General features: G+C 39.4%; 1 protein-coding gene across 4 annotated transcripts in view; it reads right to left on the minus strand.

The window, feature by feature from the left end:
• LDB3 (LIM domain binding 3) overlaps positions 1–19,151 on the minus strand; it is a 108,852-nt gene that overhangs the window by 41,094 nt on the left and 48,607 nt on the right. For 2 of the 4 annotated variants that reach the window (XM_066191606.1, XM_066191605.1), the window contains exons 5-8: positions 12,429–12,451; positions 8,813–9,016; positions 3,298–3,467; positions 2,310–2,346 (exon numbers count right to left, since the gene is read on the minus strand). In XM_066191606.1, the coding sequence (XP_066047703.1) occupies positions 2,310–2,346; positions 3,298–3,467; positions 8,813–9,016; positions 12,429–12,451 (434 nt within the window). Of the gene's footprint in view, positions 1–2,309; positions 2,347–3,297; positions 3,468–8,812; positions 9,017–12,428; positions 12,452–16,679; positions 17,087–19,151 lie in introns of all 4 variants that reach the window. The other 2 variants (XM_066191604.1, XM_066191603.1) reach the window with 1 other exon arrangement.

The following is a 19,151-nucleotide window of genomic DNA, read 5'->3' on the forward strand; positions in this document are numbered from 1 at the left end:
CAAACTGTTTTTGATGTTTTTAGGTAATTAAGAGATATTATGTATTCCTAGCTGAAACTTCCTGATGGTATTTTTTTCCAGGTACACCAGAATATACCAGCTCCAGTGGGTCTGACGTAATTTAAGAACTCCCTTATTGCTTTCACGATATTACCTCTCCATTCAAGGAGAAGGTATTCAGAAACATCTGTTTGGCTTGAAATGGATCCCATCTCTCCATAAAATATTCCGCAACAACCATCAAACCAGCAGTGAAAAGTTTTCAGAGCAAGTTATACTTTTATATGTGCCTTCAAAATAGCAGTAGCATGAGCAAAGGACAGTCGTGCAACACACTCATCAATATTAACTGAATGCAATATTCTGCCACCTGAAAGTTCCCAAGATTTTTTGAACAAGTCATGAAGTTGGAAGCTGCAATCTAAAAGTGACTATTTTTATGTAAAACAGTTGTGCCAAAAATAAGCTACGTCTTTCCTCCCCCTGCTCCTAAGTGTTTTGAAGAACCCTGATCGCCATTCCATGCAATTCCTGCTGGTAACACTGAGGAGCTAACACAAAGAGACCAGAGAAAACACCAGAGAGAGATTGCTCACAGCCTGCCTGAGGCCACAAGGAAGGATGCCTGCAGAGCCAGGGCCCTGCTGTCAAATCCCCAGCGGAGTGCGTCCAGTGTTTGAGGTAGGTATCAAGCACCCAGATGGTGCCCGCACTGTCAGTGGGGTAGGAAGAAGACCCCATTTCATTCCTTGCACCACAGCTTACACCAGCTGCACTCTCCCTGTGTAACTACCTGCATTTACTCCCTTGTGCCTTTACTATCAATGCACACCTTAAATCTGTTCAGCTGTGCTTAAACATAACCAGAAGCATCCTTGGGCAAGAAAAGGATAACATAATGATACCTAAAGACTGCAGAAAGTGTGCAAAGCACAGTGGATGTAGCCATGTACTTGGAGTTACACTGGATAGAATATGCAATTTACATGTGTTGATGTGTTAGCAGATAATTATCATCAACATATCTCATACCAACCATGTAAAGTTTCCACTATTTTGTATCTTCCAAAGCCACAGAGTACACCTAGAGTGATTATTTCTTTAAAACCACATATTACTCTCAGATATGAATGGGGCACTGTTAAGTTCAGCACAGTGCTTTAAATCCCACCATAATAAGGATTTGGACATGTGCTATTACATCAAAACAGATAATGCACAATGCACATAATGAGAATTAGGCTTGCACATTTGAGGGAACAAATAAATCCCTGAGGGCCATAATGTCAAGCCTGATGTTCAGGCACCCAGCCATGAACTCGGGCGAACTGCAGCGGAGGGTTTATAGCAAACACCAACTGAAAGCATTCTTGTATTCTCACAGGGAAGACAGCAGATATCTTTCTCACTGATTCAACATTTGTAACCTGCGCTGTGATGAAAAGCTCAGAACCTTTAAAGAACCCACAGGGCAGTAAAATATAAGACAGGAAAAGAAGAAGTGGATTGAGTACCAAACACATCACAAACGCAGCCGGCGGCTTACAGCAGCTAAAGTGGAACAGGGATTTGAAGTATGCAAACAGAAACTAACAATTGCATGCAGAATGCTCCTGATTCAACTGCAGTTTTTAAGCTCAACATAAGAATCTTTAATACATCTATTTCCTGGCTATACAGGATGATGATAAATCTTGAATTCCATGTTATATCTGCGAACATATCCACTTTTTCAGTGTTTTTGACACATCATATGAAACAAATACATTTATCCATTAGCAAAAGCAGTCCTGTGCTTCCATATTCTACAAATTTAGGTCATACTTATTCCAAACAAAATATAAGCTAATGATTATGGGTATGAAAGGAAACTACTCCTTTACTGTATCATTTAAGGAGAATCAAATGTCAGAGGGTCATCCAAATAAATTGCTTACAAATTTCAGTGCTATCACAACATTATATATTTTCATCCACTTAAATTATGAAGTAGTAACACAAGGCTTGGAACTCATCACATTCACACACCCAGTAAAGTACAGGAAAGTTGCATGAGCAGAGAGCTTTCAGATTTGAACACACACTTCAGGAATTTTGCTCTGCTTTTCCTAAAAACATGCTGATTTGTTATCCTTCTCATTCAAATGCCTCTCAATGATAGCATTTTAATTTTAGTGGTTTTTAAAGTAAATAAGTTAGAATATTTTAGGACAAAAATATAATAAAGGAAGTTCCTATTAATGCCATTTTAAAACATTATTGAGTTATCAGGGAGGAGAAAGCTGTATTTTTCACAGGGAGTTGCCTACCTTGACCTCCTCAGGGCTTCTTCATCTGGATCTTGCACTGTAGAAAAAAATGTTTCAGTTAAAAAACAGAAAGAAAGGAATTGGCTTTATGCTATTTAAAATTCTTTAGAAACTTATCAAAAGCCTAACTAAAGGTGCATTCACACTGACTTTGCAGCAGTGGAATTTGTAAGAACATCCTGAAGAGGAGCAGTTCCCTAGGGACAGGAAGGAGGATGTTAGGAGGAAGGTAGCTATTACAACTACTTTCCCATTCATTATTAGCAATGTTTCACAGCTGTAGGCAATGATTCTACAGAGAGGTCCTGCTGCTTTGTACAAAGCAGGAGAGACAGCAGCAACACATTAATGGGGGAAGGAAATACTAAATATTTCCCCCTGATGTGGGGAAAGGCCCTGACCTTCCTTTCTGTAGATCAGAAACCACCTGTGAGCTTAGACCCGAGTAGCCAAAAACATTTCCATAGGCAACAAGCAACAAGTTAAAGCTCTGTGACATTCATATCAGATCTAGGTTTAGATAATAGGGCTGATACAGCCATAGATTCCATATAATTTATGATTTTTTTTTGACCTCCAGAAGTCACTTCTGTAAAAGACTGTTACAGGAGACATGACTTGTTTATCGTTTTTGTCTAAAGAGTGGACAGCTCTGTGCATCTATGTTGCAGGAAACCCGAAGGTTGCACTGCAGAGACTCGATTTGTAAGTAGGAATAACTATGGGGTCCCAGATGCTTGTTTACTGTGTAACCTGTTATACTTTCATGGTGAGACCCCGGCAGATCAAAGAATATTCTTCATGAAGCATAAGGTGAGATTTCCCACTTTGATTTCCCTCAAGTTACATCCAGGTGCTTCACCCTTGCTGACAACTATATGAGCCTGGACATGAGTCTTTCCTGAGTATCAGTGGCCAATACCAGGGCAGCGAGGAAAGACGTGAATTTAAAATCAGGATGAAGAGGATGTTTTGTCATTCAACTTACTGTACTCGGTTCCAGTCATCTGGGCGAGGATGCGGAAGGACTTGGACTGCAGGTTAGCTGAGCGGCGGCTCCAGTCCTCGCTCTCATCCTCAGGCTTGTTCTGAGTTTTAAGCACAGCCTGATACACTGGAGAGGCACTGTCCACATGAGGATCCTTTATAGGGAGGGCGCTGCAATTCAGAAAGGGAAACGTTGGAAGCAGCTCTCTGGTCTCAGTTTCTCTCCCAGCCATCCCCAACATGGCTTCGGAATGATCACTTCTTAAAAAGATAGATAGATCAGTTTTATGTTACGGCTCATTCTGTCTCTGAAAGGGCCTGATATTCAAATCTGCTTGGAAATACCTGTTCATGATTCCTCAGCCAATGCAGGCACAGCAGCTTACAGTGGTTAGAATAATATGTGGTGATAAAAGAGAGCAGGCCAGGCAAAAACATTTATTTCTCTGACCATTTTTGTTCCATATTATTTCTTATAAAAATGACTTTGTGTTGGTACTGTTTTATGTTTTCTTTAAATTACAGTGTTGGGCCAGCATATCTTAAGGTTGTAATTAGAAATAAACCCGTATTTCATTATAAAAATAATGTGGTAGACTTTTATAGCTTTTTCTAGAGATGATTCTTTTTCAAACTGAATTAAACTTCCATCTGCCATAGTCTGTATTCATTGTCTACTAAACATGTAAAGCACAGGAAGTCGAGACTTGCACTCCAGACTTGCATCTATAAGTAGTATCTGAAATCTTTAATGACAGAATGTATCTCAGGGTCTTACAACATGCTTAATCATCTTGCGAAGTGATATATCCAGTTGTGCACACCTAAAATCAAAGCTACACAGGTCTGTAGCACAAGTGAGGTACCCTCTCTCTGATTTATGATGCAGGCTAGAAACAGGTTTAGTAACTTAATAGCTTTTTTTTTTCCCCAGTGAAAATAACTTCAGCATAGCAGAATTAAAATTAACTATTAACAGAGCTGCAGAAATATACACTGAGGGGATGATGTGTGCTTGGAGCAACTTGGCTCCATGGCTGCTCTAAATACAAGGTCTATTTTTGAAGCAAGTGATTTATTGTAACAGCTTTATGCTATTCCATAAAGAGCTTTGCAAGCAGCAAGCTCAACTTCATGAAAACTGAGAAACAGTTCTGTTAAAAGTTAAGGGCCATTTGGTCCAGTTGCTTCCTTGGTTCAGGCTCCAAGCTAGTGCTCTCTAAGATACCACTGTGCAGAGAAAGTCCACAGAGAAGTTGTGATTTGAAAAAGCCAGGAAGTATGTCTGACATCCTACATACAGTGGGATGAAAAATGTTACCAGGTAGCTTTAAATATCAGTATTTCTCAGCTGACATACTCTTCTTCTTCTTCAGCACTGCTTTGATGGATTTACACGTAATAGCTTGTATTTATGTTCTTCATAACCCCCACCAGTGCAAACTTCTCACTTTCTTGAGAAGCCACCAAAGTACAAACCCGAGTGAAGTTTTTTTGGTGTGTTTCAGCACAATCAGCTGTGGGGTGGAACACAGCTTAGAAAGGTGAATTTAGAGAAAAACTTGACTCTTCAGTTTAAGCTCTGCCACAAAACATCCAAGCTATGTAAAAAAGTCCCTCAGTGTGAAAGATGGCCTGTAGGAGGAAGCAGCATTTTCCAGCTCCTTTTTTAGCTCATGTTTCCTAGACCATAAGCCTTACAATATCCAAATGCTAGCAGGTACAGAAGGCAGAATGCAGACTTGTTTATTTTGGGAAGGCTGTGCCATCAGTGGCTTCCATTAGTGCTGCTCCTGTGTGCAGCAATGGACAAAGTGGTGCCATAGCCTTCTTTAGGTGGAACAGAAGAGAGAGCAGTAGTCCTCCTCTTCTGGCCCATCACACATGGCTGAAGGGCTTGCTGAGGCAGGAAAAAAGGTGCAGTAGTGAGTTCGGCCTTCTCCTGCCTTCTACAGGAATAGTCTTTGCATGGAAAAGAGATTCTCTGTAATACCAACAGTAAGTCACAGCAACACCCTCGGGACTGTTCTGCTGCTACTTCTGACACTTGGCTATGCTGAAAGTTCTGTCACATTTATGTTCCCCAAAAGACAACCCTGTTTTCAAGTCCCCAAGGTGCTTCAGGGTGCTTCACACCCAGAACCTGCCCCTGCCTGAATACCAGAAATGACTGCCTGATGTGGGTCAACAGGTAACTTTATATCCCCACACTGACTTCTTAATCTTGTGGAAGCCTAAAAACCTGCTGCATGGGACAGCAAATTTCCCAGCTGAACACTGTTCTAGAGTGAATAACAAATCCCTGGATAGACAGTGTTGCTGATTTCAACCGCAGACCACTGCGGCAGCAGCGGTGTGCCAGCCACAGACAGTTCAAATCCCTCTGTTTAAATCCTTTAGCTGCAATGCTTTCTTCTTATAGTATGACCAATGAACAAAAAATCAGTTCAAAGGTTTATGTAAAGATATTCCATGATCGCAAGCATTGTTAAAACCTAGAGCTGGAGGCTGGACCACAAATTTCACAGCAGCAGTGTGTGGCATTAATATGACATATTAATATCCTTATGGTAGATGATTAAGGCAGGAAATGGAGCTTGGTGAATTAACCTCCCCAGCAGAGTGAAACATGCTCATATAAATTGAACTAAATTAATGCAATGCATTGGAGTATTTCCAACTCTGTCTTTAATTCAGGAGGCCTTTTTCTTTTTTTTAAAAAAAATAATTATATTGTGGATGAGTAACTAGGACATATGAGCCACTCAGCATGGAAGTGTAAAATAGAGCGCATCGCTGATTATGAGCATTTCATAAACCTAAATGTGACAGTTGATTCTTACAGACAGCCTAAAGATGCACATAACCATGTTAATACCTCTGTTATACCTCTTTGTAATTTAATTTCTTTCCATCTGGGTGTCGATGTGCAGAAATATCATGCATCTTTAAGTATATTACTTTAAATTGATGCTACTGAAAAAAAACCCTCTTCCCAAATGGGTTAGAGCTGTTGGAGGTTTTTATTCCACAGCCTAAGGTATTCTAGTAGGAGTCAACAAAAATTATTTTCCTTTTCCTTATCATCATTTAAGTCACACATTCTTAACATTAAAACAAGCTTTAATGATGTCAAACCACTCTAAATAAGTAGCAACGGAATTTTCTTTTTTGGAGCTCATTATAAACTATGGTTTACCATGTGAATCACTCCCTGGAGTCATTATGCAGATTTAATTTCAGTAGATATTAAATAAAAACTTAGGAATACTGCAGTGTTCTACCCCTGACGTAGACATACAACAAAATATTGTGGCATCAGGTATTAGACTGATTCCAGCTATTTTAAAAAAGCTCTAAGAGGTAAAAACCCCACAACACAACAAACAGAAGTCCATGTAGACTGGTAAACAGCCAGCCAAGTTGACTTATTATAGAGGACATACGAGACCTTAGTTTATATGATCACATTATTGATTCTGCTACTTCAACTGTCAGATCTTATTCTCAATAAAGGTGCTGGATTTATGTCTTTATACAACTTGTGAACTTGGCTAAAACTGCATTATGGAATTTAGAAGTGGTTTGACAGAAATGTACTCAAAATGCATTGTCCAAATGGTTTTACTGCAGCCACCTAACTCTTGGTTCTTGGTTTAGCAAGATCAATTAGAACAGAAAAACAAAAAGTAGGAAAATACATAAAGTCAGGGCATTCAAAATTTTCTACTTTCAAGATTCAGCATGGAGTCTGAGTATGAATAATCCTGTCCTTCCCTTTGTTTTCCATGGTGATCCAGTAGATGTGGAGTATTTCTAAGTGACAAGAGTCTGACTCTGATCTCATGAAGTTACACCATCACTAATTTCAAATGGTTAAACTAGAAAATGAACTCTTTTATTAGGCCTGTCTGTCCTTCCTCATTGATGAAATAAATAAACTGCTTCCAGCTGCTGTCTGCCCTTTAGATGTGCAGTCTGATTCTGCTTACCACCCTACAGAAACTTGTGGACAGATGAAAAAGACTAAGATTATTAATTAAGAACCAAGACCAAATTATAAGCTGATAATTGAGACAAAATGAATCAGCACATAATTTGGTCTGCTTTTATATTAAAAACTTCTCATACAAATACTTCCACATTAAGCATAATTTCAACTCAGACTTGATTGATTAAGCAAACTAAAGAACATCTTGGTTTCCACTGCAAATTAAAGTTCAGAATATCACAGAGGAAACTAAAAGAAACCTATAAAATGAAAAGGATCCACATATTCAGCATTAACTTTATAATAATCTGATTATTTAAATACATAATTTTTAAAAACATTACTATCTGCATCATATGATGCGACAGCATTTAATAGAAAGTGCCTATGTATCATAAAATGTCTCCTATAATCCATGCCTATGAAGGATGTGAACCCTTATAATGAACACAAATTAACTTCTTGTACTTCACTAATTGGAAATATGAGTCTACTCAACACCTGTGGAGATTCACTGAATCATGGCCAAAGCCAGCTAAAGGTATTGCTTGTGATCCATCATGAGGGAGAGCTGTGATGAACAATATTGGTCCAAAAAGTTAGCAGAAAAGAAAAATAATTATAAAAAAGAGAGAAAAATGGACAGCAAAAGGGAGCACAAGCAAATACATAAACCATCCACATTTTGAATAAGCCTGCAGTTAACATATGGAAAAGAAACTACACTAAAGTGTATTGCTATACCTGTATTTTGGTGTCATATCAAAGGAAGGCAATTTCTATTTTGGGTAAAAGGGCACCCGGCAAAAGAGAAACCTGGCTACATTTATTGCTTATGTAATTTCAGTAAAGTTATTACAGCTCTGGAGAAGTTAATCAGATAAGATTTCCAGAAACATGCATTGGAAAAGCTCAGTTATTAAAGATCAGTGGCTTTTGCCATAGTCCAAAGGGTCTGTGTAAAACACATGTACTGTATGTAGACTGGGGATAGGGAAAATACAGCAAAACACTCCATTCTAAAGAATAAAAGAGTAGCCAGTGCTAAATAAATATTTTGCATTCTTCACGTCTCAATAAAAATTCCATCCCCCTTTTCTGTCCTTTCTGAGCTATGCTTATAATCGTGACTATTATAAATTATGGTTGTCAGGAATGAAAAGCCATCCAATATCATATACAGAGCATTAGATATATGTTTGTGGGGTTTACCAGCTCTAGGAGGAATATGAAAAAAGTTAGGTTAAATTAAGGTACCCCTGACCATGGTAGGGGGGCTGGAACTAGATGATCTTTAAGGTCCCTTCGAACAACAAGCCATGCTATGATTTTCTAGTGATCCATCCTTTTAATTTCAAAACATGGAAGTGCTTTTGGACACTGTCTAGGGTCGAGACGCATTTTTCACGTGCAATATACCCCAGGAATAAAGAAAGACTCCAGGAAGAGCAAATGTGTCATGCAGGTAGGGATGTTACAAGTACCATGCAGAGAAAGAGCATTCCACAGAAGGAAACAACCTTACCCAGCAAATTCTCCACCCTGGGCTTGTGCCTGGCCTGCAATTGCATCCATGATAGCATCCTGGGAATACATGCTGATCGGGGTGTTATACTGCGCGTGAATTATGGTAGCCTTGCCGCCAAGGCCCTTCACCTCAATGGGTTTGTGGGTAGACAGGGCAGAGTCCTTCAGGACATTGGGGTTGAAACGCTCCGTGAAGTCCGTGCTGGGTTATGCAAGAGTGAGGTTCCACAGGGAAGGGAGGGGAAGAAAGGAGAGAGGCGTGAAGTTAAGTGAGGGAAGCACCACCAAGAGAGGAGTGTGCACGTCTGTTCATGGCATCTCACCACCAAAGCTCCTCATCAGAGAAGAGAAGTACTCAAGAGAAATACCAAGCCACAGCAAAAAGATGGCTGTGCTAATGGATGTCATTTTTGGGTTGGCTTACAATGTATAGAAAGGAAAAAAAAAAGGTGAAATAGCTGTCACCGTATTAAAATTTCACAAAAAATCCTAAAGCATTTGTGTGATATTTACACATATTAAAAATCTGTCGTTACATGCACATATACATTTAAGTGTATACAAACATGCGCATGTACATATGCATGCCCACAGGACGTACATGCACAGAGCAGAGAATTCCCACTTGTTTTTTCATCCATTTGTGTTTTCAGAAGGGTCTTACAAAGGTCTAGAGAGTACAGTGAAGTGAAAAGATACCAGGTTCTCTATCATTTAGAAGGTTTCGATACTTTCTGTCTGTGATATTAATCACAGTGAAATTTAGCACTTGCACCTTTTAATCTTCAAGGCTTTCCTCACAAAGACTAAATCTTCTCCAAATCTCTGTACAGCCAGCCTGAAGTGTTGCTATGGCATGATAAATGCTCAGTCCCAGATCAAAATACGCAACATTGCAACCAGTAGTACAAGTGCAGTTGGAAGAGTTGCAGCCTTAGTTTCCAGTGACTCCATTTATGAGGGAAGATTTTATATTTGACAGACTGAGCCCCAATAGCAAGCTAACTGAAGCTCCCATGACACTAGAATGAGTCAATTTGATGTCAGACTGCAGCAAAAGAGCAGCTGGTCTTCTTGTAGGGCTGAACTGTGCATAGTTCTAGTCCTAGAGCTAGGACTGAGCAGTGCCCAGAGTTCCAAGGAACAAGCTAAACCTCAGGTGTCAGCCGAGTGGCTGTTCTTCTCCAACCTATGGGAGATCAGGCGAATCTAGTCTGCTCTTCCTGTCCTGCCAGCAACAGGAGGATGCCAGCAGGAGAGATTCCATACACTCACCAAACTGCACAAAACTGGGAATTCTGTCCTTTGTGAAAAAACAGATATTTCATAAATGTTTCATTCAGAACTAAACCCAAAAGCTGGAAATGGATGCTTCTCCCCCTGCAGAAGAAATACTGAAGCATTTAATCCCATTTGATAGGAACAAATTTCCTTTTCATTTTAAGACATTAGACTAAGTTTATTGGCTAATAGTGTTTTTCTTTTTACACACACAACAGTGTGCCTGTTTACAATGGGGAGCCCCAGAGGGTTAGAGTTTAAACTGAACCCTCAACCCAGCATGATGGAAAAGGTAAAACCAAGCAAGGCTGGCACCCATATGACCTAATTATCTGGAGATTATCACAGGTGTTGCGCCACCTCTGAAGCCAGCCAGGGGGATCCCACTCTGTTTTCAGCCTTTTGTTTGGTGGGATGCCCTGATTGAGGATGGACAGAGACACAGTCACATATCATTGCAAATCCTTGATAGAACATCGACAGCCACATGCACAAGGACCGGAGACACACAGGTGCACATGCTGCATTACAGCCACAGCCTTCAGTTGCACATGCCAACATTTTAAGGGAGGGAACTGGGAAGCGGCATTATGCACTCAAAAAGTGAAAATTATCTTTTTACCAAGACATTCTCACATTTAAAATACATCTCCCTTAACCATTCATCAACTCTGACAATTCTATAATTACACTGATATCATCTCTTGAGGAGTGATGTGCAGAGACATGCAGGTTGCTGTACTAAGCATGCATATGCCTGACTTCAACAATAGCTCTTTTCTTTGTAATACCCTAAATAATCACATGATAATTACAAACACACACAGGTCCTCAAGATCTTGAACTTAGTGTTCTCTTTCTTCCCCACTGTTGAAAGTACTAAAGAGATTCTAAACCCAAGATCTGAGAAGATTGTGTGAAGGAAAGGACAGAGGTTAAATATGCCACCTTTAAAGAACAATGTTCTAAGCAATTGGTTTCCACAGTCAGTTACAGAAATCAAAGCTACTAATGTCAGAACAGTCTACACTTCCCTCATGGTAGCAGCAGGAGTCATTTGGGCTTTCACTTGTGGTCTTTAAACAGTTTTAGTGATGTCTTTCAAGAGGTTTTGGTCACACTACATACACCAAGTCGAAACTTCCACAGAAGTTAACAGGATTCCCATAAAAAACAGGAAAAAGTACAGCTTGCCAACTGCTGAGTTCTTTTTCTAACTCTGGAAGCAAACAGAAGATATTAGTGCTTCTAATGGGTGCTGGGCTCTAGGACAAAGTGGCAGAGGTAAGGCTGCAGAGACAGCACCTCTCCAAAATGAATGGGATCTTTTTCCTAAGCTAGAAAAGGATCAGGAAAAATAAATCCCAAAGCAAGTGAGATAACAAACACCCCTCTGAAGTGACTTCTGCTTTCTAAGACAATCCTGTCAGAATAATTATTAATCTAAACTGGCTAGGGGTTTTCACTCCAAAAGAGTTACATCATCACACCCACACCTCACTGAAATCAATCAAGAATGCCAGATCAGTGTAAATATTATGCACTAAATATTGTTTCAACTTCATGTATTCTACTACTTCTAACTTCATATCATCAGTTTAAGTTTGACATTTAACTATTGGAATTATTTATTTTATACTCAATTTAACTCAGTCTCCAGCAATTTATGGACAACACTCAGGTCAGAGGCAAAAAGCAAGAGTTTAGAGACAATCCTCTGCCCCTAGAAAACGAAAAGACAAAACTGAGGACTCTATGAATTCTCCTAAATAAAGCAGATAAATCACATTTTCAAATCAATAATTATTTCTTTTTTTGGGCAACAGATTTATCAAGGTAAATCACTTTGTAGAATTTTTTCCCACATCAGTATCTTACTCCAACCTAAATTTGAATTTTAGCAGACTTTAGAAATTAATTTAACACTGAAACTAAAAGTACTTTACTAATAAACACCAAAAAAAGCTCATATAACACTCTCCAAACTCTGAGGGCACGAAAACAATTTAAAAGTTCAGGAGGACTTGAATCTTTCTGTAGATGCAAAACCACCTGAAAGGTTTTAGAAGAACTGGACAGGCTCAGGTGGCAGCTCCATTCACAGCATTAGAGCATCACCAAGAAATGCCAAGCGGGAGCACTGCTGGACAGCAGGGGCAGCGCAGGGCGCCTGCCACACCAAGCAGATGTTTAAAAAAATACTTGCACTTGCAAGCAGACACAGCAGGAACACAGGGGATCATGCTACCCCAGAAAACACATCTTCACACACACACACACACACACACAGAGCGTCACACAAATATCTGGCACTACACAGAGGTGATACTAACTTGGCAGCGGTGTTGGTTATCACCTAGAAGAAGAGAAAGAGAACAAACAACATCAAAACCAACCACACAGAAAAAAAGTCAATAGTCTGTAGACTGCAAAGGGCAAAAGATATTTACAAAAGATTACTACAGCTCTTCTCAGACCACCTACAAATAAGAATGAAAAGTAAATGTATGCCTACAACCCCCAATATGATTAAGAAAGGAAAAAATGCAGGGCTTATAATTGATCCACCAAGACTTAGTGGGGTACCATGGCATTTTGGCTGACCCTCAAATATGATCGCATTGCTGTGCATCCTCGAAAGTACTACTACCAAACTGAAGGCAGGAGGGAGCAGAGGGGAAAAAAGGAGGATTTTCAGAGTATACTCTCATCTGAAAATAGCAAATGAGTGGTGGAGACTATATTTTTCTCTTAGATACTGAATATTCAGGGATGAAGTCTGTTCTTCTCAGGCCACCCTCAGAGCTGGTTTGCAAGCCTGATTTTTAAGTCTTTTGCATGCTGGAGAAGATCCAAAGAATATACTGGTAAATGTTTTAAACCTAAAACTAAAGAAAATGCCTTTGTATATTACAAAGCATTTGCTTGGATATGACTGCACCTACATTATGCCAAGAGGGGTGTAAGCCAATAAACTTTGGAATAGTCGTTCCTAATGTATTCCACGTGAAATGAAGCAAGCTGCGCATTATATGTTTTTAGGGACACCCGTACCAGGATACTTTATTCCATCTGGTATGTGTACAGTATGAAAAAAAGGTATGTTCACACTCCATTCCTGCATCTCTGCATAAACCAGTGATGGTGCTTGCACAGTAATTCCAAAGCACTATAACACAGGATAAAGCTAGGAGTGCAGAGCAGAGTGCGCTCAGTCTGGACGACAGTGCTCTTCCCAACAACTCTTTATGGTGGGTTGTACAAATAGCAGTAATGAGCTGTGATGTTTATTTTAACGTTTTTTCCCCCCAAAGCTTAGAATAGCCACAATTCTGCTCTTTCCTTAGTTGAAATTAATCATATTTTTGTGCAAAATAAAGAAGAGACCCAGGGTCAGTTAAGAAACTTTTCTTCTTACTTGGCTGCATGGAATGTTGTTAACAGAACTGGGCATTGAGGATTCCAGTTTGCTGCTGTGACATTTCTGCATCTGGGACTGACACAAAACACTGGACAGCAAAGTTACACTGTTAAGACTAACATTCCAAGTGGATTTGGCCCCTCCTGCTTTTTCCCTGCAGAACCTTTGATATTACTGCTTCTTCCTACATATGATGCTTTTCCCCTGGCTCATCCAACAGCAGTTTTCATGACCAAATGAATTTGACCAATTTGACTCTAATGAGCCAAAGCTGCAGTAAAGGCTTTGCACTTCTGCATTTCCACGGTAAAGTAATCACAGATCACCCTCTGCAGCTACTGGTCAGACTCTCCAACTTGAAAATATTCTTCCAGCTCTATAAACCCAACATTAAGCCAAATGTATTAGTCTCTTACAGAGACTCTATCCGTATATATGTATCCTATTTCCATTCTAGGTGTATGCGGGACAGCTGGGCACTCAATTACAATGAAACCAAGTGTAATGGTATCATTTTTAGACTCACCCAGGCTTCTACTGTACATCGAAAATTTTCAAGGCATGCTACCAAACCCCTAAAATACACTTTAATTAAAGGAATATAAAAGTACATCCAAAGAAAAAAAACATTATGTGCACACACTAAGAAAGAGCTCACATCTCAGTAAAGACTTTTGAGATATGAAGAGGCTGCTTCCTTCAAAAACAGTAAAGCTTTGCTTCTCCTTATGTTTAGGATGTGATGAGAAAATTCTTCCCAGTTCAGAGCCACACATTATTTTAGTCTGATTCTATATAGGGACATGTCTGGGACACCCAACTTGCTGCTCACAGAGGTCACACAGTAAGAGGCCAGTAATCCAAGCCACCTGGCACGTACTTGTGGGACAGGTATTTACTGCCCTTGACCTACAACGTGAAAAATAACTTAGGCTGGAATGAAAGGGACGCACATGTTACAAACTATGACTCACTGTTCGTATTTATTCATACACTCCACAGCTTTCAGCACATCACGTTCCGCACTCCTAACAGCCTATCTTGTTTTTCACCTTGGGTCGGAGCGATAAAGCTTTAATGTAAAGTGTATCAGACAAACAGATACTTTGTTATTCTTCACAGATCAAGGAAATAATCTCAAAATTAATTTCAACTTCTTGACAGGCTTTTCCAAAGGGTTTAACTAAACCTGTTACAACAATTCACACAATTAAGTTTAAATCATTTGGTGAAAAGGGCACAGAACTGAAACATACCTTAAGTTCACTCCTCAAGCTTGAACTTTCTCACAGCTTTTACCATACAGCTAAGTGCGTGCTTGTGAATGCACAACGAAATCAGTTTTGGAGCACCACAATATCACAACCAAGTCGTATTATATGGTAAGAATGTTCCCAACAAAGACTTCTAACTTCATGGATAACAGTCAAGTGGGAGTGGGAATGATAGCACTATTGAGCACTGAATTTTCTCTGCACGTCAAGAGAGATGTACAGTTCTCTAAATCTCAGAGAAGTTACCTGACAAGACACATTTATTTAGTGCATCTGGGCTCTTTTATCTTTTCAGAATGTTCCTGCACTGCAGGATAAGGGGGTTTTGGTTTGTTTGTTCATCAGTGTTACAAACGGTAAAGGCACATTGCAGTTCCCTAAAATTTCCTTCAAACTGAATAGAAAGGCTGACATTGACTTTGGCAAATGATGGATGCAGCTGTGTTGTAACTCTGATAACAGTCACAATGCTGAGCCATCCAAAATTCAGCCCCTTCACCCTTACCCCTGCAGGTATTAAGGAGGGTTATGAGCATAGTGGAGAAAAAGACAACAAGATAAACTCCCAGGAAACTCTGTATATTGAAATAAGACAAGAATTTGTGTTCTTCAGACAACTGGAAATTAAGAGAGAAGTATTCTGAGGTTTATTTTGCTGATCTTGCTTACTAACTGAAATTATTTTCTCTTAAACGGTAATTGCTTTACTTAATTATCCAGTATGAGAAGGGAGGATAGAATTTTCTCAGATAAGTTAATTACGATTGTTAATGTTGAGTGCTCAAGAGAGTGGCAGTGAATCATCTAAAACTGCTTGAATCATCTGGAACAGGTGTATATGCTCTCTTAATAGGATGAAATATCCCTACTTTGCTACAACTTTAAACCTCTTGGTTTTACTTTTGCCAAGAGCTTCTGCAAAGGGATATAAAGTACTTGAAGATATGCATTAGCTATCAGACCTTGAGCGGATTGTTGGAATTTTCTGGTTTTCCTTATGCAGCCATGTCCCTAGCGTCAAAAAACCACTTTCCCCCATATTCCTAACAAGAAATTTATCTTCATTAAAAAAACCCCAAAAAAACCAAACAAAACCAAAACCACAACCACAAATAAACTAAAAAATTAGATTTGTTTAATGATTTATACATGAAGGCAAAAAAAAAAATAGGAAAAACCTGTTTCTTACTGCTTTTTCTCATGCACTGTAGTCTCAGCTCCTCACTTCACAAACCTACTAATGAAACAGTTGACCTGCAATATAGGAATATGGAAAAACCTTGACAGCTTGGGATCAAACTATCTGGGCAGTATCTGGAGATAGTCCTTGTTACAGCAAAGTTAACATTAAAGCTAACAGATGCAAGACATTCTTCAAACCAGAGGATTCTAAATATTGCACTTCTGACTCTTTTTGCGTAGGAAAGCAAACACATTAAGGCAGGAATTACAACAGGACACTCCAGTAGCCGAGCATGTCAGATTTGCTGGTCAAAGCCATTTCTCTTTAGCAAAGTACCAAAGACAAGGTGTGGTTTATAGCAGCAGCTCTGACGTCTGACAGCAGTACTTGGTTCTCTGAGACTCCATGCATTAGTTAGAACTGCAGAGTGCCACAACCCTGAGATGATTACAGTTACTTCAATCCTAGTGTTCCCCCTCATGCTCTGCTGACCATTGCCAAGCCATGCTGCACTTCAGATACCAACAACCACAGTTCTGTAATGGCAATGTGGGTATGTTTTGGGGGCTACTGGAAAATTCAGTGATTGATCCAGACCTTAATCATGACTGCCAGCAAATGCACAATAGGGTAAGCATTGTTACATTCATTGTTCAGCAAGTTCAATACTTATGGAAATAATTAAAGATGTTACCATGTTACCTACCCTCTAGGAAGTCCACCTTCTGAAGCCCTTCGGTTGAGACTCAATTTATGCATCTCAGCCATTTCCCTCAGGGTCTCTGCCGAGTAAAGGCCAATGGGGTTGTTATATTGCCTTGCAGGGCTCAGCTGGTGTGCAGGGCTACTGCCACCAGCCACAGCAGGGCTTGCTTTGGAACCTACAGCGCTCTTGGCAGGTGAAATGTCAGGAGTCACAGACTCAGAGGACATGGAAGATCTAACTGTGGAAGTCTTTAGGTAGGAAGAGCTATTTGAAAGGCTGATCTCTTGCTGGTTGAGGTAGCCTGAAAATGTTCCATTGGTTGCTAAAACACTACCCATAGGCCCAGTCGCCGTGTTAGTTAGAGGGTTGAAGGCTGTTCTGTTGCCATTGATTTCCCAAGCAGGTTCCTGTAGTAGCAAACATGCAGGCCAAGGAAAGAAAAAAAGAAAAGAGCAATCATAGAACACATGCAAAAATAACATATCTGCAATTAATGCTGTAAACATAGCCATAAACTAGCAATAAATAGATTGGGGCCAGAGCATTCAAACTTTCAGGGAAGATTTTCAACAAAGAAATGCATTGTTTCAAAAAAAGGGAAGCAAAACCAACTCAGGCATTTTTTTTACTAGGTTTTAGTTGAAATCAACAAACAAAGCTTAACATTAAGAGAGTCTAGTCAACCTCACAGCAATAATTTTACATTAGGCAACATTGTCCATTAATTTCTAGGATAATTAAGAAATCTTTTAAAAAATGTCTTGAGGTAAGAATAATTTTAGATCATGTACAACCATAAAAGTCAATACCATTATTATAAAGACACAATGATTCTAAACCACACCATTCTGTTTCCTGTGAGTGCACTTGAAGTTATGGAAGTTACACACTGCTTTCCTGGGCTCTGGTTCATGCTGATCAGGCCATGCAGCAGGGTTAGCACAGACATCAATAGGATTTGAGAACATGAACTGCTCCACAGAGATGTTGCTCCTATGCTGATTGTTCCTGCTTCATTTCCACTTGAAGGAATGTGTGCTTGATTATATAGGTGTGTGTGTGATGCTACAGTCCTGTCCCAGACAATATTCCTAACTGGGACAGCAGCAGGTCTTGCTTTAGCCAAAGGGATCTCTCCTACAATACCTATACCCATAGAAGTCTGTGCTGGTGCTCAGATTCAAAACAATCTACCAAAAACTCATCCTGGAAAAACACAATCCAACACTTAAGTTTCACAAATGGTTCACTATAAATGTTCCCTAGTGAAACCAAAATAAGAGGTGATATCAAAAGAGAAAAATGCTCACAGTGAAGAGGGCCAGTAATGCTGGCTACTTGCTGCAGTTGAGGGGCAGGGACAAGGCAGGGGACATCAGCCTGAAGCAGGAATGGAACCCACAATCTGGCCTCAGTGATTCCCAGTTCAAGAGCAGGTGGTGGCCTGCAGTGATGTTTTGCCTCATTCACCAGCTATTCAATCATCATCTTTAAAACCTCGTACTCATCTCCCCCACAGCCTTGCATGAAATATAGGCATGAGAATAATTTGGCCTCTAATTCTATACTCTTGCTAGTATTGGTTATCATTAATGTAATTTACTAATTTTGATACTATGGTTCACGAGAACAATAAATATTTCTACTGCCTTTTCGGTTTTTCTATACTGCATGTACAAATTTACAGAGGATACATTTGAAAAAAAAATCAAGATAATATGCCGTGATTAATTAAAATTTATTGAAAAAAACCCTAAAGGTCTAAGGATCTAAATAATCATAACATTAAACACATTTAAGACATTTTGAATCAAAAATATAAGGCCGATAAAATTAACAAAGATAACTTTTCTTAGTGATAAACAGGAAGAGATTTTAGCTGGCATTAATAGCTGCCCAAGGCAATAGAAACAGATAATCCTAAAAGCATTTTCAGACTGTGCTTTTTAAAATAAATACATTTGCAATACATACTTAGGTCATTATACCCTGACACTGAAAACAGCAAACAACAATCCTTTCCGGTGGCCTATTGAAAGCTTCCGGATAGCATTAAATAATCAGAACACAGGGGTTTTCTCTAAAAATGTGTTCAAAAAGAGGCACAAATGCACAAGGCTATGTTCAAAAATAAAGTAATCACTTGGGAAACCGTTTTTATATGCCAGCACAGAGAGACAAAGCAATTATTAATAAAAAATAAACACAGAGGTAATAGAATAGAAAAAGGATATGCTGGAGTTATATTCATTTGTTACCCTGAAAACTCTGCGGCTTTTAGTTAACTGTGGGTTTCTTCCCACACCCCAAAATAAAAGGACATGCAAAGAGGGCTGATTGTAAAGTATCAGTTTCAACTGCTAATGAGAGAAATGCCAAATATTTCCTTAACCCTAATGCATTTTCATAGTCCTGGTGCCACTGGACAGTAGCAATAGGCAAAGGGAAAATTATAGGACAGTGGTAAAAAAT

Source organism: Chamaea fasciata, unplaced genomic scaffold (genome assembly GCF_029207755.1).
Source record: "Chamaea fasciata isolate MVZ Bird 193981 ecotype frontalis unplaced genomic scaffold, bChaFas1.0.hap1 SCAF_9, whole genome shotgun sequence".
NCBI lineage: Eukaryota > Metazoa > Chordata > Aves > Passeriformes > Sylviidae > Chamaea > Chamaea fasciata.